Here is a 23,076-nt window from a genome sequence, read left to right on the forward strand (position 1 = left end):
ATATATGCACACACCAATGGGCTCTATTCTCTGCGTATTGCGCTCATACAGCTTACATGCACAAATACGCCTGTATGAAGGAGCCTTAAAAGATGGCTTTATGTTAATTCCTTAAAGGGGTTTTCCCACTATATACATTTATCTCCTATCGAAAAAGACTGGATCTCTAGCAATCCCTATAACGGCACACCTCGAATGCCCCATGAATGGAGTGGTGACTATCGCTCTATTCACTTCTGTGGGATGGAGGGGGATAGCTGAGAGCATTGATCTTACTCAGCCCCCTAGAAGTGAATGGAGTTGGGATCATGCATGCACACTGCTGTGCCCTTCACATAGAGTATTCGGGGAGTGTCGTTATGGGGATTGCTAGGGGTAACAGCAGCGGGATCCCCAGCAATCAGACATTTATCACCTCTCCTGTGCATTGGGGATAAATATCTTTAGTGGAAGAATCCCTTTAATCAGAGGTGTAACTAAGAGCTCCCAATGCAAAATCTGTATCAGGGCCCCTTATGAACCATTTAGAATACTGGTGTCTTGGTATGTGATAAAGGGGCCTTTGGGCCCCCTAAGGATCCTGTGCACAGTAGTGACTGCTACCTCTGCCCTCCCTATAGCTATCCCCTGCCTTTTATGTAAGGTCACTAATAGAATAACTCTTGTAGTGAGTAGGGGAAGTCTAAATGTACAGAATGGAAGCGATGGAAAAAAAATGATTTCCTCTGGCTGCTTTCAACCCTCTTCCCAAAATCACACTTAACAGAGGCCTTTAGATTATCAACACAAAGCAAGCTGTAGACTGATGCAAAAGAGTCTGTATCCGTTTCCCCGGTGGGTTCCCTGTTCAGCTAGTGAAAACATATTAGGTAAAGTAAATAATGCAATTTCTTAATATGCAAACCAGAAGCACGCTAGACTCTCAGTTGCTCTAAATCTCTCTATAAATTTCAAAGTGCTGTTCTAGAACTTAGAAGCTTTCAAAGGAACCTTGGGGACCTGAAGGAAACAAAACACTTCTAATATATTTCCTATTGAATATGTCCCATAGCTCTATGGTGTTATGAGTAGACATTTCTCACGTTTTGTCCATAGTGATCTATTATCATGTGATTGCTTCATCCAATGCCGCTTAGAGCCAATCCCAAAGCTATTAGATGACAGGATCAGGTGACTATGTCTAGGAAGGGCACCAACAAGTAGTTTTGTATTGGCCAGGGTATTTATAAGAAGTTGCCGGTCACCAAACTTAATTATTTTCCCCGTTGAAGAAAGTCTAGCTATGTCCCTTCATTATGTCACTATAGCTGTGGATTCATGTTAGGGGAGAGAGGAAGAATTCTAATAGTAAGTACATTGGAAAAAAAATATGTATTTTTTTTCCTTACATGTTGGAGAGGGTTTTTTTTAAGTCATGAACCCCTTTCAGTAAAAGTACTAACATATCCAGAGACCATTTGCACTGTTTGAATGGACAATATACCACAGAACAGAACAGCTTGCTTACCTCTAGAAACGCACCCATGTTCAAATATCTAGCACTTTGGACTGATACATTGTATATGTTTGTAGCAATTGAGAAATATTACTATGTAGTCTTTCATGCTAGATCAGGTGTATGCCAGCAGGGATATTTATGGATGTGGAGATGGAAACGTATTGCTGTCTACTGGAGAAATGTCATATATTGTAGACTGTCCCATGAGACATCTGTCATGGTGAATCCAGATTTGGCTCATATAAGTCACTGCTTCTCATGCATTCCATTCATAAGGTGGCCATCTACAGTGTCATATCAGAGTCTAGGCTGTCAATAAATGTGGTTAGTGCATGAATACAGCATGTAAGCCTTGCTATCAGTTTGGGAGTTCATTCCTCAAAACAAAAAAGTCTTACACCTGATTGGACAAGACAGTATAAATCTAAGACTGACTCTGTTATAATTTCTTTTAGCTCCCTGCGGATATAATGAGACTAGAGAAGATGGGAAAATAGTTCAGCTCCCTCCATGCAAGACGGGGGCATGGATCGTTCCTGCAATCATGGCTTGTTACCTATTAGTGGCAAATATCCTTCTGGTAAACCTTCTCATAGCAGTATTCAAGTAAGTAGTCATCCTATTATTCAAGTAAGTAGTCATCCCATTCTTATTAAACTCTAATGGAGAACTACACTTTTTACCAAAAAACATTACAACTAGAGATGAGCAGGCATACTCGTTAAGGCGATTTACTCGAGAGAGCATCGCCTTTTTCGAGTACCTGCTGGCTCGTCCCTGAAGATTCGGGGGGCCGCGGGGGTGAGCGGGGGGTTGCGGAGGAGATCGGGAGGGAGAGAGAGATCTGACTCTCCACCCCGCTCCCCTCCGCCGCCCCGCGCCGCCCCCCCTGAATCTTCTGGGACGAGCCAGCAGGTACTCAAAAAAGGCGATGCTCTCTCAAGTAAATCGCCTTAACGAGTATGCTCGCTCATCTCTAATTACAACATTTCACTGGTAAAATGTTGCAAAAAAATACTTAGTTTTACTTATCTTGTGCCATTGTTACATTGGACTGGGCTTGTAAAATGCTAACTTCAGAATTCTTCTGGCTCCCTGTTGCTATTGAGCAATTACATTGTTAGGTCATACGTCTGACAGCGAAGTACAACTTTGGAAGCAGAATGAAGAAAAGAACATGAAATAGTCATTCTGTATTGTGTTAAAGATGGAATTAAATATACTATTTATTTGCAGCAGTTAAAGAATTCCTATTATTCGCAGTATTAAGTGTATTGCCATAGACTTGTCTAGTAGATTGTTTGCATAGTAGATTCTGCCATATCAATAGGAGAAATGCTTGCAATAAAAACAAATTGGATTATGCTTTTATGGGCATGTTTTGTTTTTTCGTCAGGATCCACAAGGACTTTGTGGTTCAACTAGACCTTGGAAATACGATGTTTTGCCTCTATTAGTATATGTCAGAATACCTCCAATGACTAAAAAAAGATGGAAAATAGAGATGAGCGAACGTACTCGCTAAGGCAAACTACTCGAGCGAGTAGTGCCTAATGCGAGTACCTGCCCGCTCGTCTCTAAAGATTCAGCTGCCGGCGGGGGAGAGCGGTGAGTTGCGGGAGTGAGCAGGGGGGAAAGCGGGTGGGGAGAGAGTGAGAGAGAGAGATCTCCCCCGCTGCTCCCCACCCCCCGCCAGCACCCGAATCTTTAGAGAAGAGCGTGCAGGTACTCGCATAAGGCACTATTCACTCGAGTAGTTTGCCTTAGCGAGTATGCTCGCTCATCTCTAATGGAAAACAAAACTGACCAGTAAATCAATGTGCGGCCTTGGGGTCCTTTTACACCAAACGATTTATTGTTTGAATGAGCGGACAATGTCAGAGTTCATTTGGCACTCTGTTCATACAGCAGGTAAATCGTTGGCTCATTCAAACGAGAAATTGTTTAGTCGTTCACATTTGCTGTATAAAGGCCCTTCTACACGGATTATCGGTCACAAAATCATTGGAATGAGCAAAAATGAACGATAATCATTCAGTATAAACGCAGCCAACGATCGAATGGCGAGTGACCAATCTCTCGCTTTCCGTTTATTGTTTATTTTATACAAGCATGAAAATCATCGTTGGTTCGTTCACTTACCTTCAGTTTAAACAGTGATTGTTCAGTTATTCGTATCCACTTATACAGTGAATGGGAAGACTGGGCGATTTCTCGTTTGACCGAGCCAACAATGTATCTACCAGTATAAACAGACTGCACGAGCGAACTCTGAAATCGTTTGCTCGTTTGAGCGATAAATCATTTGGTATAAACGGGCTCTAGGTGAATGAGAACGAATGAACAATCCGTATTTAAACTGAAGGATTAGTGAACGAGCCAACAATTATTTTTTATGCATGCATAACTTAATCAAGGAATGAAAAGCGAACAATTTATCGTTAGTTGTTTGATCGTTGGCTGCGTTTATACTGAGCAATTATCATTCATTTTTGCTCGTTGGAATGATTTTTTGAACGATAATCGTTACGTGTAAATGGGCCTTTATATCTCATACACATTACAAGCTATGGGCTCATACTGTACCTCTGTGGGGCTTTTGATTTTATGTGGATACACACAAAGGTTTTTTTTTTCATGGATGTGGCATGCTCTATTCTAAGGCCGAATGCACACGGTCAGGTCGGATTCTGCATGCCTGGCACCAGATCGGATTCCGCTGTGGATCCTGCCTGCGGAATCCAATCTGGTGCCAGGCCGGTGACCCATGTGGACCCCTGTGTACCTGTCCGCAGTGTTTCTTCATCTGCAATGCGGATGTGCTGGCCGAGCCACTGGGCACATCGGCAGTGCAGATGACGCCGCGCCGTCGCTAGAATCAGACAGCTTTCATTGATTTCAAAGTACAGCATCCTGCAATTTTCTCCCCGCGAGCGGAAAATCATTATGGATTTCCACTTGTGGGCATGGGCTTTTACATAACATACTATGGCTAGTATTTGCTGCGGAATCCGGAGGTGGATGCCCGCTCAGGATTCGGCAATGCAAATCAATCTGTGTGCATTGGGCGTTGGTCTTCTTACTAGAAGCATTGCACCTAGGAGAGAATATGTTACCTCTCTCTTAGGCACCCTGTGTACAGCATTAGTATACATTGCTCTGCTTTATGCATGAACACTAAGGTGAAGTTTATGTACTGTAGATCTGAATCAAGTGCCAGACTACAAGAGTTTAGGTAACATAACATGCAATAGAGGCACACACAGACTAGGTTTTGGCTTCTACAAAGCAAAGCAAAAACCACTTGTTATAAGCATGCAAAAAAATCAATGGCTGGCTGCAGTGGGCTAAGGAGCACCAAAATTGGGTGCCTAATCAGTGGAGTTTGATAATATAGATTGGTGAGCTTTGCGTTGGTGATGAGTGCAAACAAGTGATCCGAACTTCTGAAGAGGCATTTCACCCGCACTGTCGAACTCAGACGGTGAGATTTTCAGGTCCTGTTATGATGTAAGAATGTCAGCTTGAGGCGTTGGCAGTCTCCACTTTCTAGTGAAAACTATCAATGCTCCAATGTAGTAATCAGACTACATGATCTGCTATTTGATATGTATTTCTGTAAAGGCAAGACTGTACATCCCACACTCCTCGCTGTTTAGTCTAGATGCAATTAGTTCCAGACAGTATCTAAACAATCCTTGGAATAATAAGATGTAGGTATAAGAAGGAGATTTTATTTGAGGAATTCTTATTGCTGACACGTGATCATCTTTCCTGCAAGGGAACTATAAGATGTCAAGGAAACCCCATCAAGCAGTAGTTCTTGTCTGCTAGCCTCGTTGTGCAGTGGTTTTGGTAAGACTGGCCTCTTGGTACGATACTTTTTGACATCTTATCTTCTTGCCTCTCAGGCCAGTCAGCTAAATATTTTGCACACTTTGATAACCTTGTCTTTATCCTTTTCTCCATTGTAAAACTTTTAAGCTTTTATAGAATCATAGAATGGTAGAGTAGGAAGGGACCTCCAGGGTCATCGGGTTCAACCCCCTGCTCAGTGCAGGATTCACGTAATCATCCCAGACAGATATCTGTCCAGCCTCTGTTTGAAGATTTCCATTGAAGGAGAACTCACCACCTCCTGTGGCAACCTGTTCCTCTCATTGATCACCCTAGAATCATAGAATGGTAGAGTAGGTAGGGACCTGCAGGGTCATCGGGTCCAACCCCCTGCTCAGTGCAGGATCACTAAATCATCCCAGACAGATATTTGTCCAGCCTTTGTTTGAACACTTCCATTGAAGGAGAACTCACCACCTCCCATGGCAACCTGTTCCCCTCATTGATCACCCTCACTGTCAGAAAGTTTTTACTAACATCTAATCTGTGTCTCCTCCCTTTCAGTTTCATCCCATTGCTTCTAGTCTTTCCTTGTGCAAATTAGAATAGGGCTGATCCCTCTGCACTGTGACAGCCCGTCAGATATTTGTAGACAGCCATTAAGTCTCCTCTCAGCCTTCTTTTTTGAAGATAAACATTCCCAGATCCTTTAACCGTTCCTCACAGGACATGACTTGCAGACCGCTCACTATTTTGGTAACTCTTCTCTGGACTTGCTCCAGTTTGCCGATGTCTTTTTTAAATCAAGGTTATTTTAAAATCTTATACATTTATACTATAAGAAATCTTATAATTGACTTGACTTGAGGTGTTGTTCTGTTCATTGGGATCAGTGTTACACATGGGTGGTCTCTAATTCTCTGCAGACTTCATCCTGCTAATGTGAGTGATTTTGATGTAGCAGTATGTTGTGGAATTGCTATTTATTTTTAATGGGTTTACCAATGCATTCTAGTCCTATACATGACTTACATCGTAATTTTTTATTAACTAGTCCAATGTTACTTATCATCCCAAGAAATTGATTTGTGTATTGATTGTATGTGTATGTGCATTACATCTCTTGTGGTTACTATCCACTTCTGAATGTCTATATTGTGTTTCCTTCCAGTAATACATTCTTTGAAGTCAAGTCAATCTCGAACCAGGTTTGGAAGTTCCAGCGATACCAGCTGATAATGACATTTCATGAAAGGCCTGTCTTGCCTCCTCCTTTAATTATTTTTAGCCATTTCACTATGATTTGCAAACACCTTTGTTGCCGCTGGAGAAAACATGAAAGTGACCAAGATGAAAGAGACTATGGCTTAAGTAAGACTTACACTATACAGTCATTTACTGTTCACATGACAATGAGGGAAAACATTCAGCAGGGGGATAAGTCAAACGTCTTAAAATATTAGGGAATTGCTTAGCAGTAGAAAATATTTGATACGGTACTTACAGGATATTAACGAACTACTGGTAGTATTATCATCTATTAAGAATACCTCTGAACTCGTGACTCTATAAATTGGATACTCACCAAATCAAAATATGGAGAGGTGGTCTATGATAATTAATTTAAGTCATTTTAATTAAATAATTAATTAATGCATTTATTGTTTAAAGGATGTACAAGGCGCAACAGTAATGATCAAGTTGCACTCGTTATTTCTTATAGAAAAACTTGGTACTTTGCCGAGTATTGCCAATCGTTTCAGCATATTGCATTCCCTTTGCATTGAGGTTGTCTATTGTGCCCATGTAGATACTAGGAACATAGTTTGTAAGTCTGAAGACAAACACCAGTCCATCCACTTCAGCTTGTTCTCCTACAATGTTGATCCAGTCGAAGGCAAAAACTGCCATGAGGTAGAAGGCAATTATTCTCATCTTAGGGAAAAAAGATCCTTCCTGACTCTACTATACAGCTGACACCCGGCTACAGAGACCAGGACTAAAAGCAACTCCAATCCCACCTGTGTAAACCCTTAGATGCCGCAGTCAATGCTGACATCTAAGCAGTTAGATGGTAGAGAGTTCTCCCTCTGTCACCCGATGCTCCACTGACATGAACATGGGTTACCAAGTGTCTTTTTATAGCACCTGAAGGCTTAATTAAAACCTCCAGGTATGCCCTTGCAGTACCCCTATTATAGGGTTAATAGGATGATAACACAAGCAATATATGCTGCAGTGCAGAAATATTGCAGTGTATTGTACAAGGGAGTACATTGTTAAATGGGTTTTCTGGTCCAAAGCTATTAACGAACTGTCCTCAGGATAGGTCATCAATAGCAGATTGGCAGGGATCCACCATCAGGAAATCCCAGCGATCAGCTGATGTGAAGGAGCTTGTGGCTGGTTGAAAGTCTCAAAATGCTGTTTATTCTGTAATGACCCAGTATGGGAGTGCAGCTCTCTCCCATTGAAGTGAGCTTCAGACCAAACAATCCCTTTAAGTCTTCTTGTGGGACTAAAAAATGTAATTGAAAGTTTATTAAAATTTAAAAAACATACAGTATATAAAACACATTATATAGTACATTCAATGATACCATTCACAAATGCAACTTGTTTCTTAACCCTTAAGGACTCGGACCTTTTTTTTCCTTCAATTTTCGATTTTTCCTCCCCACTTAAAAAAAATCATAACCCCTTTATTTATTTATCCATCGATGTCGCTGTATGAGGGCTTGTTTTTTGCAGGACAAGTTGTATTTTTCAATGGTGCTATTTAATGTGCCATATAATGTACTGAAAAACTTTTTTAAAAATTCTAAGTTGAGTGAAATGGAAAAAAAAATAAAATTCCGCCAGCGCTGGGTAGATCTTGTTTCTACGGCGCACACACTGCAAGAAAAATGACGTGATAACTTTATTCTAAGTACGATTACTAAGATACCAAATTTATGTAGTTTTTTTCCAAAGATATTTTATTTTTCCTAATTATTTGCTGCCGCCATCTTCTGACAGACATAACTTTTTTATTTTTTCATCAATGTGATTGTGCAAGGGCTCATTTTTTGTGGGACATCCTGTAGTTTTTATTGATCACTGTTTATTATATTGTTTTCTTGGAGATGAGGTGACCAAAAAAAAACGCAATTCTGCCTCGTTCATTCATTTTTTCTGCCAACGTTCACCGTGCGTGGTAAATAATGTCTGACTTTGACAGATCGGACTTTTATGGACACAGCGATAACAAACATGTTTTGGGGGTTTTTTTATTTAGTTTTTTTTATTATAAGTATGCAAAGGAGGAGGGGGGGTAAACTTTATTGCCTTTTATTATTTTTAATAATTAATAAAACTTTTTAAAACAAATTTTTACATTTTTTTAGTTCCTATAGGGGACAAGACCTTGCGATGGTTCGATCACTTCTGCAGTATGATGAAATACCATAGTATTACATTGTACCGCGATCTGACAAGCAATCAAGCCTCAGGCATGGCTTGATAGGCAACTATGGCAACTATGGAACTTTCAGAGGACGCCCCACTGCCATAGGAACTGCACAGCACCGTGCGATCTCATCACTGGGTGCAGTGCGAAACCCCCAAGCATCAATCAGGGCATTTAAATATTGCTGTCAGAATTGACGGTGGCATTTAAAGGGTTAATATCTCCAATTAGTGGCGCTGCTGATCGGAGCTGCTGCGCGTGAGTATCAGCTTTAAGAAACAGACGACACCCACCTTGAATGGAGCGGGATGGACCCCGATTCCACTCCATACAAACCCCAAACCTCATTGATGTAAACATATGCCCTGGAGCATTAAGGGGTTAGAAAACAAGCCCTCATACAGCTATGTTGATAGAAAAATATCAAGTTCTAGATCTTGGAAGGTAGGGATGAAAAAATGGCAATAAAAATGGGGAAAGGGGTTAAATAGCTAGCGGTGCTGGAAGCCTTTGATTCATGTTTGTTACAGATAGAACAATGTGCACCAGTTAATGCTCCATAGAGCACCAGGATTATTACTGACTGTATAATAAAGTAGAGGCTTAATAAAAGAAGAGTTTTGAAGTGCAGGTAAAGTATCTTTAATCATTTTGTCATCAGGCATCAGTAAATTGAATAATATCCAGAGACAAAGTATCCTGCTCTGTCATTTGTATCAACTCTGAATGCCAGGTGTCACACATGGCACAGTGAAAGTACTGCCGCGCACTTCATTGTCAGTATGACCTTCTCTGCATTTTTTCTGAAACAGACTTTTGAGTCTGACTATGTTTTGAACAGATAATTGCAACAATGTTTACAGCACTGAATGTAGTCATAAAGATCCCGCATTACTAAAAATTGTATGAACCTTGGCTTTCAGGGAACACCTGTGGGATTTTGTCGGAATCATACCTTAGACAATAGAGGACAGTTGTTGCAGTCAAACAAAATGTTTCCTCATTCCATCAAGTATCAGATACATATTAAAGCTACTCAGCCTTATGGCCCACAGAGATCAGGTAGAGGTTAAATGTGGTAGCATGGCATGGTCCTCCACTTGGTTCATCACACTGTTACACAGTCTTTCAACCAGGAGAAAGGCGGGTACCTTTTGCACAATCCGGGTCAGTCACACTGGTCAGAGACACCTTTTCTCCATGACTGGGAAGCTCCAAGGCTCCTACTCTTTCGACAGACTGACTTCGCTTAAAACACACCCAACTTTCTATGCCTTCCAGCTCTGCACTTTCTTCTGCAAACCTCTAATTTGTGCCACAACACACTTTTTATACTTTCTATACCAATTCCTCCCAGTTCTCCCATGTGCCCGTCTGTCATTGTGAATGTTCATCTCCCCCAGTCCAGTGACCAGTTATTTCAACCCATCATGGGGTAACTGTACCAACGCAAAAACCCTACCACACTGACAGCCATGCTGGACAACGCCAGTGCACCTTCAATAACCATTTTTGAAAAATGACCCATTATATTCCGCCAAGCAACTCTAACTCAAGGGAAGGCTAGTGCTTCACCTCCTTAAGGTTTCATGAGCTGGGAATGCTCAGTTTTCCTAGTTTACAGAATATTTCGACATATTATTAAATGAAGAGAATTAGGAAGTGTGGGACTATGGGATATAGTCTTTTACATGAACAGAATTCAGTTTACAGGGGATATCAAACAATCAGAGCCCCCCCCCCCCCCCCCTTATCCCCAAAGCTCCCCATATGTAACTGGAATAAACTGTCTTATATGTACTTGTGAAATTCTGCTCTGGCCTATGCTTTGATGTTTAGACTCACAATGATGTGTTGGCCAGAGTTTTTGTTCCATATGGAGAAGCTTCTAGCGATTTTTTATTACTTTTGGAAAACCCAATTTAAATATTTTGTGATCTGTGATGTTTGGCGTTTGCGCCCATACAGTATAGAAAAACCTATTGTTCAGTGCTAACACAGATAAAAGTACAGGTGGAAGCCGAGGTCACAAGTGTATACCCATGGCCGCTCCTCCGTTAAATCAAATGGACAAGGAGATGACAACAACACATCACTAGATACAGTGAAACAAAATGCTAAATGAATATGAGTTAGTAAGAGACGTAATATCCTATTTTAAGTTTATTTTCATGTGTATAGTGACCATTCTGTAAATACGCACACCAACGAGTACTCATAAAAACTTTTTTATGTTTCTGAAAACATTCATGTCAAGGTGCATTGAAATGAGTGATTTTCAGATGCAAAATCTGACCTATTATGATATGGTCAGATATCGCACATGAAAATAACTAATTCATTTCTAGGATATGATTCACATGCGCGATTCTTCTCTCAGACCAATGGTTCGAGATGCAAATATTGCTCTGTGTCCTATTTTTGAGGACTGTTGTTTAAGAATTGTCCATTCCTTCCAATGTCAGGCTAAAAAAAAAAGGCATCCCACTCGCTTGTAAATACGAGCGTAATGCGAATTTTTAATTTTTTCTATTTCACAAGAATGACAACTGCAATGCGTTTTCTCACAAAACACACTGTACTAGTGGGCAGAAATCGCAGCTTAAATAGTGCAATATCAATCTGATTTTCTCTGACCAATACCTATGAGATGTGAATGCACCCTTATAGAGTGGGGTTCTTTGCTTATGAGCCAGAGTAGAAAGCTTCCCCATTCTTCCATGTATTACATGGATGCCCATTAATTGGGATATCCAACATGTGAAATGTGTGTCCAGCTGGTGTTTCTGAAGCCAGACCAGCAGCACTTAGCTGCCCACCAGCCAGCTTTGGTATAAAAAGGCATTATATTTAGAAGATACAGCAATTTTCTTTAGCTGCAATGGAAACGAATGAAATTGCACACACAATTATAGCATGTAAATGCACTCTAGGTAAGATGCATATAAATACATACTAAATCGAATGAAACAAAGCGACTTTTTTAGCTCAAGAATACACTTACAGTTCAAAGGAATAAACCCTTTACCAAAAAGTTTCTGAAAATCCACTATGAGCATTGTCTGTGCTTTCTTCCCAACAGAACTGTTTATAACAGAGGATGAACTTAAGAAAGTACATGATTTTGAAGAACAGTGCATAGAGGAATATTTTAGAGAAAAAGATGATCGATTCAACTCTTCTAATGATGAAAGAATTCGAGTCACTGCAGAACGGTGAGAAGTTTTTGTAACTATTTCATTACAGGGGTTGTCCCCCGATAGCAAGTGGGGTTAAGCACTTCTGTATGGCCATATTAATGCACTTTGTAATATACATCATGCATTAAATATTGGCCATACAGAAGTTATACACTTACCCCCTCCGGTGTTGGCGTCCCCGTCTCCATGGCGCCGCCCAAAGCCGCCTTCTCCCTGGATTAGACGCGCTTGCGCAGTCTGCCCTCTTCTGTCCGGCTCCGGCAGAAGACCTGTGCGGCGCGAACACGCCGGAGCGGCCCCTTCAGCGCAAGCGCGTCTAATCCAGGCAGAAGGCGGCTTTGGTCGGCGCCATGGAGAGGGGGACGCCAACACCAGAGGGGGTAAGTGAATAACTTCTGTATGGCTCATATTTAATGCACGATGTACATTACAAAGTGCATTAATATGGCCATACAGAAGTGTATAGACCCACTTGCTGCCGCGGGACAACCCCTTTAATTTTTCACTTTAACTCTCTGATGTAATTCAGTAACCTGGTTTACACATTGCAATTTTGTAGCAACTCTCACCAACAATGTTACCATATAGCAATAATCAATGCCATGTAGCTATGATCAGATCCATCAATTCTGGCTTTTATCTGACTGCATCAAAACGTTCAAGAATAATGATCGAAAAGGGAAGCCCCATTGTGAGGGATACACAATTATCATTGTTTTACTCCTGGTGATCATTGAATTGTATTTCTCCAGATCGTGTTGCTGGTGATTGTCTTAGCAGGGCTTTATTTCTGAAATGTTGAAATTAATGGATAATCAAGGAAAAAAGTTATCGCAATTATTTTACTGTATCTTCAATTATTTCAGTAAAATAATTGTCTCCGTTTAAATTTATCTACAAAAAAGCTGATTAATAGACTGAGATGGAAAATGGTCTGGCTTGACTGTTGTCAAGTGACAATTCTTTGAGGTGCACAGCAAAGTAATTTGAGACAGGCGACTGGGTCTCAGGGGTAAACTGCCTAGTAACTGCAGAAAGTGTTACAGCATTTTAAATGGGATTCTCAGACAGTGCATCCATAGCAATCAGTACTATTGATTATTCTGGACTTTAAATCAACGCCACATTTGCAGTAACCTAGGAGAAGAATAGGGGAATGGGGCCCTGGCAAGGTGCCTTTCTTGATCTTTTAAGCAACACATTTCATTGCAGAACCTCTATAAATTACTCAAAAGAAACCCCATGCTATAAATTGCCCCTTTAATGCAAATTGTAAGGAATGCTACCCCCTAATTAACTTATATGACATGTCAATCAGATATATCATTAAAACGGTTTGTCAACATGTAAACTATTGATGGTCTATCCTCAGAATAACTCATCAATAAAGGCCCATTAGTAGGGACTCCCGCCAATCAGTTATTCTCTGAGTCTGTGCAACTGGGGAATAAGCTGAGTTCTACAGGAAGAAGATAGCTTTGTTCTCAGTGCAGTGGCCCAACTTGGTATTGCAGGCAAAGTTCTCATTAACATGAATGTACCACTGCAGTGGGAATGGAGTTGTGTGCTTCCTACAGAAATCAGCTCAATGGACGAGCACAGCAGCCCAGCAAACATCTTATCGGCAGGGTTCCCAGATGATGGACGTCCACTGTTCTACTATTCATGACCTATTCTCAGGACAGACCATCAATAGTTTTTAACTAAATAACCCTTTTAAGTCAAATCATAAGCATATTCTATCACTCACTGGTTCCTGTAATTCTCATTTCCTTGGGTGGAGTAACCATGCGAGTGCACCAAAGGTCAGCTTTTAAAGTTGTGTCTATAGTTTATTTTATAATGCAGTGTCAGCAAGATGCCAGATCAATAAGAATTTGCTCAACTATGTATTAAACATGTATATGGTTTTATATATATATATATATATATATATATATATATATATATATATATATATATATATATATATATATCCCATTCCCAACACAGCCGGTTTTGGTGATGATTTTTTTCTTTTGTCATCCCCATCTTCCAAGAGTCATACATTTTTTATTTTTGTGTCGACATAGACATATGAAGGTTTGCTTCTTTGCAGAATTTGTTGTTTTTTTAATGGCACCAGATAATGTACAATATAATGTATTGAAATATGTAAAAATAAAATGTGGGAGGGTAGATGTAAAAAACAGAAATTACAAATTTTTGGCCTTGTTCTTTGGGTTTTGTTTTTACAGCATGTAATGAAAAAATGAGATGCTAACTTTATTCTGTGGGTCAATACAATGCCAAATTGATAGTTTTTGTTATGTTTTATTACTTTTACAAAATAAATACCCTTTTTAAAAAGTTTTCTTTATGTTGCCATAGTTTGAGACCCATAACTTGTTTCTTTTTCCATCATGGAAAGCTGTAGATACAATTTGGGGACTTTTTGATAATTTTTAAAAACAAACTTTAGGGCTTAGTCACACGGGCACATCGCCGCCCGTATTACTGCAGGAAGGAGACGGCCGCACTTCAGGACGGACGTCTCTCTGCAGCGCCGGAGGAAAGAACATGTGACCGACTTCATTGCCGGTCATGTGTTCTTTCTTTTGCACTGTGGGGGCTCGTCCGTCCTGAAAGACTGCTGTCTTCTTCCTGCAGTAAGGGCACAGTCACACGGGCGCATCGGCCCCCGTGTACGGGAGCCGATGCACCTGTGTGACTAAGCCCTTATAGAGCATTAACAGACATCATGTACAATACCATACAATGTCAATGTAAGCGTAAACAGTAAAATAACAATAGCAGCCAAATATTATAAAGACACAATCCTACATACCGGTACCATTTCATAAGTGACTGTAAAAAATGGAAGACTTAAAGTAACCTATATCCAGTAGACTAGCATGGTTCGTAAATAATATAACAAACTTAATTGCTTTCCTAAACTCCCCAATTTAGATAGTTCCCATCAATGCCCTTCGTCATTAGAAAATTGTCAAGCGCAGTTCTAAATTTTAATACTTGTTACTATCTTTTAGTCAGGCATTCTAGAGTTTGGTAACTCTTATTGTAAAGTACCCTATGTTGATGATGGGAGCACTTTTCCACATAAATGATTTAAAGATAGCTACAGTTTCCCTGCCCTGTCCAAAATATTTAGATACTTGGCAGGGCCGTATTGCAGGGCAAGTTGGCAAACGGTGGCTAATTCAATTTTCACGCCAAGTGTAGGAAGTACCAGTTAGGCCTTAGTCAGACGGGCGTTTTTAGCCGCGATTTGCGCATGCGCATGCGTCCGGCGATTTTTTAAAACCATTGCTTTGCAATGGTATCGGACACATGAGCGCTTTTTATGCGCTCGTCCGATAAATTATAGAACAAAAAAATCGCAGATCGCACCTATCTGCGATCTGCGATTCCTGTTCTCTTCTGTATATGCGCTCAATGGGGCCGGCGGCAGCAGCGCCGACCCCATTGAGAACATATAGAAGACAAATCATTCTTCTCTGCCACAGCTGTAACAGCTGTGACAGAGAAGAACGATGTTTGCCCATTGAATTCAATGGAGCGGCAATACAGCCGCTCCATTGAAAGCAATGGGCTGCCGGCGTGCGCGGGGTGAATTGTCGGGAAGGGGTTAAATATATAAGCCCTTCCCGGCAATTCATCCTAAAATGTGTTAAAATAAAAAAAAATTGCATACTCACCTTTCTGCTGCAGCCGGAGTCCAGCCGCGGCCGCTGTCAGTTCTCCTGAACTGCTTCTTGGCACTATTCAGCCGGCGGGGCTTTAAAATCCACGCCTGCTGAATGATCTGCCTCTGATTGGTCACAGCCCTGACCAATCAGAGGCTGAAAACACTCACACACCCATTCATGAATTCATGAATGGGTGAGTGACTGCTGCCTCTCAGTGCTGAGCCAATCAGGGGCAGGTCTGACTCACATCCATTCATGAATTCATGAATGGGTGTGAGTGAGGCATGCCTCTGATTGGCTCAGCGCTGAGCCAATCAGAGGGCAGGTCTGACTCACACCCCCTTCACACCCACTGCAGGACGGCCGCGCGGAGCTCCGGCTGCCGGCAGAAGGTGAGGATACAAATTTTTTTTATTTTTACACATTTTAGGATGAATTGCAGGGAAGGGCTTATATATTTAAGCCCTTACCGACAATTCATCCCGGGCTCGCCCGCAGCGCATTGCTTTCAATGGAGACGGCTGCATTGCCGTCTCCATTGAATGCAATGCGCTGGACAGCTCCGGCCCGTTTCTAATGAAACGCGGCTAGGAGCAGATTTTCGGGCGATTTGCGCGCACCGGTCACGCGATTTGCGGATGCGCATCCGTCATGCGATCCGCAAATCGCGCGAAAAATCGCCCGTCTGACTAAGGCCTTACAGTATTTCTTTGCAGAACCTGAAACATAGTCCTCCTTCTCCTTCATTTCAAAAATAAGTAATATATTTATCTAAATGCCTTTACTAAGGTTTTATTACTGATTGACAGCAGATGTTGAACAAACTCTGAAAAGCCAACGGTTGCAATTAAAGGGATGAATTGAATTCCAGCAACAATGTAAGAATTGTATGGCAAGGCATTTGCTATAGTGTAGAACAATACTCAGGGCAGATGTAATCTATTTAAAGGAGATGTCCCGAGGCAGCAAGTGGGGTTATACACTTCTGTATGGCCATAATAATGCCCTTTGTAATGTACATTGTGCATTAATTATGAGCCATACAGAAGTTATAAAAAGTTTTATACTTACCTGCTCCGTTGCTAGCGTCCTCGTCTCCATGGTGCCGACTAATTTTCGGCCTCCGATGGCCAAATTAGCCGCGCTTGCGCAGTCCGGGTCTTCTGTAGTCTTCTATGGAGCCGCTCGTGCCAGAGAGCGGCTCCGTGTAGCTCCGCCCCGTCACGTGCCGATTCCAGCCAATCAGGAGGCTGGAATCGGCAGTGGACCGCACAGAAGAGCTGCGGTCCACGAAGACAGAGGATCCCGGCGGCCATCTTCAGCAGGTGAGTATGAAGACGCCGGACCGCCGGGATTCAGGTAAGCGCTGTGCGGGTGGGTTTTTTAACCCCTGCATCGGGGTTGTCTCGCGCCGAACGGGGGGGGGGTTTAAAAAAAAAAAAAACCCGTTTCGGCGCGGGACATCTCCTTTAATGAAAGTGGAACTCTTATTTACATTGATTTCCATTCAGAATGAATGCGTACATTATCCAACAATAAGAATTTCAGACCTAGAAAGCCTGAAACATGATATCTGTGAAACACACCTTCATTAATATAATTTAGATAGAAATAATAAGATGTATGTTGTGGATGTTCTATTTCATTTAATCCACTCTGATATAGGCTATCATTTTATTTTGTCTCTCAGAGTGGAAAATATGGCCATGCGCCTTGAGGAAGTCAATGAACGAGAACATTTCATGAAGGCATCCCTTCAAACTGTAGATGTAAGACTTGCTCAGCTCGAAGAGATGCTGGGAAGAATGACTACAGCCATGGAAAAGCTTGCTGGGGTTGAAAAAGTCGAGACAACTAAAGCAAGATCTAGAACTTCATCAGATTGTACTGATGCAGCATATATTATAAGGCAGAGCAGTTTTAATAGCCAAGAAGGGAACTCTTACAAATTACATGATATCATAGACCCAGTTGGAGAAGAGCCCTTGTCTCCAACATCCCCAACTCTGATGCCTCGAATGAGAAGTCAGTCATTTTATGCAACAAACTTGAAAGACAAGACTTGTTTGGAAAAATTTGAAGGTTTTTTTAAAGAGAGGACAGTAAGTCTGCACAGAGCTATAAGCTCACATTCCATATCAAAAGATATAAAACCTCCTTCTTCCCCTCTTAACTCTTTGTCAGTAGCACCAGACTCTAGAAGGCCCTCTTCTTGTATAGATATTTATGTTTCAGCTATGGATGAGGCGCAATTTGGTATGGACTGTGGAGAAAGCTCAATGAATGTTGGATGCAGCGATCACCTTGCTGATGGATCTGGAACAAGTCGAGGCTGTAGGTCCTTTTCCCATTGTGGAAGTAGCTGTAGTCGCAATCCTAGTTATGAAGAAGGAACCACAATGGACACAATTGGATATCTTCCAGAACACTCAAGTTTGGTAAGTGGCCAAAATCCCTGGGATTTGGACCCTCCTATGTATCATACATTAGAACGTTCAAAAAGCAGTCGCTTACTTGCCACTGTTCCTTTTGTTTTAGAAGAGACACCTATAGTCAAGTCACAAAGCTTTATGTTTTCCCCTTCTAGAAGCTACTATAGTAATCTTTGTATACCTGTAAAGTCTGCAGAATACACAAGTATTACTGACTGTATTGATACCAGGTGTGTAAACAACACTCCACAGGCCACCGCAGAGAGGTCGACATCTCCAGGATGTGTCCGAGAAAAAGTAGAAGATCTTGGCGGTTGTCATCCTGAAAGAGAAGCTGAGCTAAGTCATCCAAGTTCAGATAACGAAGATCCTGAAACAGAAGGAAAAGGCAAATGTTTACCTTCTAACGAAGGTTCAACTTCAAAAACATTCTTGAATAACTTGTCCTTCCCAAAAATCGAAAGGGCAAATAGTTATTCGGCAGAGGAACCCAATGTGTTGTACCAACACACAAAGAAGAGTTATTCAATAAGTGATAAACTTGACAGGCAGCGTAACACTACAAGCCTTAGAAATCCATTCCAAAGGAGTAAGTCATCGAGGCCCGAAAGTCGAGGTGACACTTTATCCATGAGAAGACTCTCAAAAACATCAGCCTTCCGTAGTTTTGAAAGCAAGCATAGTTAGATCTAAAACTGTTTTCTTCGAATACATGTCAAAAAGTTGCCCAACCACAGCATTTTTATCACAATACGGTGACCTCACAATGTGGAACATGGATGGAAAGCACCATAAGCCACTTGCCAAGCAATCACTTTGTTTAATCCGGCAGCAAAAACAGCTTCTAATTTTTAGTCTACTGCATTCATACGTAAGGATTGGAAGAAGATGATAGGATTCATTTGCATTTTATGTCATTCAACATATTTATTACGCCTCTTTACATGGTTTTATTCTAGTAAACTGAAATGTTACGTAGATCAAATGAGCTCTCCCTGGTTTCACGGAAAGCGTTTAGGAATTTGCACGCCGACAAGGGACCTTTCTATTGGAAATGTATAAAATGTACTTGATATCTCTTGTGTTTACTCTTTGTTAAGAAGCCTCTTTTGTCCTGTTCAATGTATTCCACAACAGGAGCTCTCAGGTCCGAATCTTGCTCTGCCAACAACGCTGTTGATCATGATCGAAGAACAAACATGACAACGTAATTGTGGCATGATTACTGACCTGTCTGTTCTCTATTAGCTTCCAGTGCCACATGACCGTGTGTCTTTTTTTTTTTAACAAAAAGGAAAAAACTAAAGGAAAATATGCCTTTTTTTATCACAAAACAAGAAAAGAAAGTTATACTCTAAAATATATATCCAAATAAACTTTTTGTGTTTCATGGGCATTCTAGCACAGTCAAGCAAGCTCAGGATGAATGTAATTTAATGGTGTAATGTAATATCTATTTTTTTACAATGTGTTGTCAATGCAGTTGCCTCAGTAAACGCATGCTTTAAAAAGCAGTGATACTATGATGATATATGTTGGTGTGAGGAGTGTGATATGCTAACCTTCACTGTTTTGTTTCAGTGGTTTTTGTTTCTCGATGGTAGGTTATGTACTTTGCAATCACTGCCAGTTTATATCATTGTTAAGGTGCCGACACTCAAGGACAAAGAAAAGACAATGAAAAGAATTCTTGTGGTTACTTTTCATTTCAAATATGGACTTATTCTTTCATTTTTTACAATATTGCTCTGTAGTTGATAAATATAAATACTTTTTTTTAGTTTTCATGGTATCTTCTCCAAGGTAAAGTCACAGAGCGGAAGAATGGTTCTTTTCAGGCATTTCACATGGAAAATAAATGAGAATGTTTTGGTTTGTTTGCCCCCTAAAGTATTACAATGGGTTAATAATACAGATATATACTTTGTGCATTTTGTAAAAAGCTATTCATACTATGAGAGTTCAGAAAACAGGATACTCTGAAAAATATGGGAACGCTGCGTCCTTCACTATGAGCACAGAATCTCCATGCTTTTTACTGGACGACAAGGGGTCCACAAATGAAGCATACAATGTACTTTAGAATAGGTCTACATTAGAGATGAGCGAGCACCCAAATGCTCGGGTCTGTGTTATTGGAGTCGAGCTTTTCGTTAAATTCGAGAGTTCTACTAGAGTAACGAACCCCATTGACTACAATGGGAGACTCGAGCATTTTTGTATGTTGGACGCCGGGTGCCGAGCTTTTTTTTTTTCCTAGGTTCGTCTCTCTCTCTCTCTCTCTCCCCTGCCTACCAGACAAAAAATTTGCCAATGACACGCGCTGCGTCGCAGTGGAGAGGAGCCAAAACAGGCACGTCACAGCGGGGAGGAGCCAAAAACTGGGGCGGGGTCAAACACGGCTTGATGCTCGTTCGAGTAACGAGCACCATCGAGTACGCTAATACTCGAACGAGCATCAACCAGGTTTTATCTGTACACACTATTTTAAACGTTAAATACATCAATTAATAAGGCCCCAAACGAACCTACTGTACATAGAAATCTCTTTCTGCTAAGAAATTCCCTATATAATCACCAATATAGTGAAATGAATGCATACATCATATAAGAAAAACACAAGACGATTCAATTTCCTATTAAAATCTCTATTTTTCCTTCATACAGAATGCTTGGATTGTTACGGAATTCAAAGACTTGGTCATTGCTTACGTTCTGCCCAGTTCTAAGGGTTTTGGTCTAGATGCATTCCATCTAAATTGAGATTGTCTTCCACTTTTAGGAGTCCATTGCATGAGAAGATGAAAGTTCATTTAAGGTTTCCTCTGCTGGTCTAGTATTAGTTTGTAAGGAAATATTGAGTGAAAGACTCCTTTCTCCATAAGTACTACAATGTTAGAGAACATGAGAGGTGGAATTGGCACAGGGGTTGTGGAGGTCAAGCAATGGGAATCCAAATAAGAACCAGGCTCTTCTATTCTGGTTAGCAATACCCAGTACCATTAAGATTAGGGGGCATTTAAATTTCACACGATGGAGTCTTTTTCTCTCTATGGAAGGTCTTGCTGTTTTGGTAAAAGTATGCAGAACAAGTGATGTCATCTATAGTAAATTGCAACCAGCCAGGCTTTTTCGGACATGCTTACAACTGTTGGAGAATTTTGTGCAGTTATTTATCAGACACCGTGTATACCCTAATACATTTTCCTTTCTTAGTATAGCTACATGTGCTATGTAGTGTTAATGCGTTTTTCAGTTTCCTGAAGTATTTACTAATGGTATGTACCAGCAAAAGTATATGCGTACATCACGAACAATGAGGTTTGCTAATTACCCATCCCATTACATGCTTACTAAGTTAATTAAGTGGTTACTGATATTTCAACTTTGCATAAATCAATAGTACAGGTGAATATTAGTATCTTTGCAATATATCTCATCAGAGAAAATGCTTCTTTCTCCACTTATCAGGCTCCTTTACTTCCCCTCCTATCTGTAAACATTTCACTCACTCTGAAGAACTGCTAGAGTCTTTCTTGGTAAATAAGATGGTGAGGTAGGAGGAGGAAATAGTAGCTCAGTGAGAGAGAAACAGAGGATGCTGCTGCAGTTAATTGTGTTTTCTTGACTCATGGCTAGTGGAGTCACATCTACACTGCTCAGTACTGCCATATAATGTTTTCCATGCTGCTACTTCTTTAAGTGATAGAGAGAGGGGACCAGGATCTACTTTTCTTTCTGTGATGTCTATGAAAGACACCATAGCAGCTGCTCTCCACCCACCAAGTCAGAAAATTAGGGATGAAACCTGCAGAGGCAGAAAACTGCTAAAAAACTGCAGGATACGAGTCACATGATGGACATAAATTGAGTTATTCCTCATATACACAGACAACAGATTATTCTAAAAGTCATCTGGAAATTCAGATAAACTTTAAATGTTGCACAGTAATGTGATTCTTGCTGTTAAGTAAGTATCTTTATAGTACCACATTGTTTAGAAGGTAAAAAAAACACAAAAGTAGCATGGGAGACATTCCAAGCCATAATATCATACTGTATCATAATTGTCCTGAAAACATTGCATGTTCAGACCATAGACAAAAACATTAACATGTTTACTGTAATAGTCTGAAAACCTTATACAATGAAACCTCTTGGAGATGACATCCAAAATGGCATTGTTAAGTGGTATTCTATGGGGGTGGGTTTCACAAAGGAGATTGCCGGTATACATAATGCAGGGTGTAGTGAAAAAAGACTGATCGAGGGCTCTATCTCAATACTGGTGTTCCATACTGAAATAGCAATTATGCACTTGAATAGGAAAGCATGGATGCGCTACACAATGGTATGGCTCATGGGCCCCTGGGATCCCCGGAACGTGGATTTCAATTTGTGTTGTGGCCCCTGTAAGAGAGAGAGAGTAAAACCCAACTGCTAAGTTGAAAAGTAGCATGTGAGGAGCAGAAATCTGCTTTCCACGTCTCTCTAAGTCCCGTGGGACCACTGCTATAACTGAAGTAAGGAAATCATACTCAAAGTGGCCTGCATCTGCTACGATACATGAATGGAGACGTTGTTGGATCTGTGTTTATTCCAGGGATGCTCAACATGCATCGGTATCTGAATCTCCTGCAGAAGACAGGGGATGACTTCTTGGATGATCTGCCCCTCTCGTAGCAGAAGGAGGCCACTTTGAGTACACTTTCTTTACTTCAGATATAGCAGCGGTTCCACAGGACTTACAGAGACATGGAAAGTGGATTTCTGTTTTTCACATGCTACTCTTTGCTAACTTTGTCGATGGGTTTTACTCTCTATCACTTATAGATGCCACGACACAAATTTGAAATCCATGTTCTGGGGCTTCCAGGGGTCCATAAGCCATATCGTCCGTCATGCAGAATATCTATGCCTTCGTATTCAAGTATATCATTGTTATTTCAATATAGGACACCCGTATAGAGAT

General features: G+C 40.9%; 1 protein-coding gene across 4 annotated transcripts in view; it reads left to right on the forward strand.

The window, feature by feature from the left end:
* TRPM3 (transient receptor potential cation channel subfamily M member 3) overlaps positions 1-18,840 on the forward strand; it is a 591,964-nt gene extending 573,124 nt beyond the window's left edge. For all 4 annotated transcript variants that reach the window (XM_066604176.1, XM_066604177.1, XM_066604178.1 and 1 more), the window contains 4 exons: positions 1,954-2,104; positions 6,507-6,706; positions 11,866-11,998; positions 17,363-18,840. In XM_066604176.1, the coding sequence (XP_066460273.1) occupies positions 1,954-2,104; positions 6,507-6,706; positions 11,866-11,998; positions 17,363-18,791 (1,913 nt within the window). In that variant the 3' untranslated portion in view covers positions 18,792-18,840. The remainder of the gene's footprint in view (positions 1-1,953; positions 2,105-6,506; positions 6,707-11,865; positions 11,999-17,362) is intronic.
* The last annotated feature ends 4,236 nt before the right edge of the window (positions 18,841-23,076 follow it).

This window comes from Eleutherodactylus coqui, chromosome 5, assembly GCF_035609145.1.
Source record: "Eleutherodactylus coqui strain aEleCoq1 chromosome 5, aEleCoq1.hap1, whole genome shotgun sequence".
Classification (NCBI taxonomy): Eukaryota; Metazoa; Chordata; class Amphibia; order Anura; family Eleutherodactylidae; genus Eleutherodactylus; species Eleutherodactylus coqui.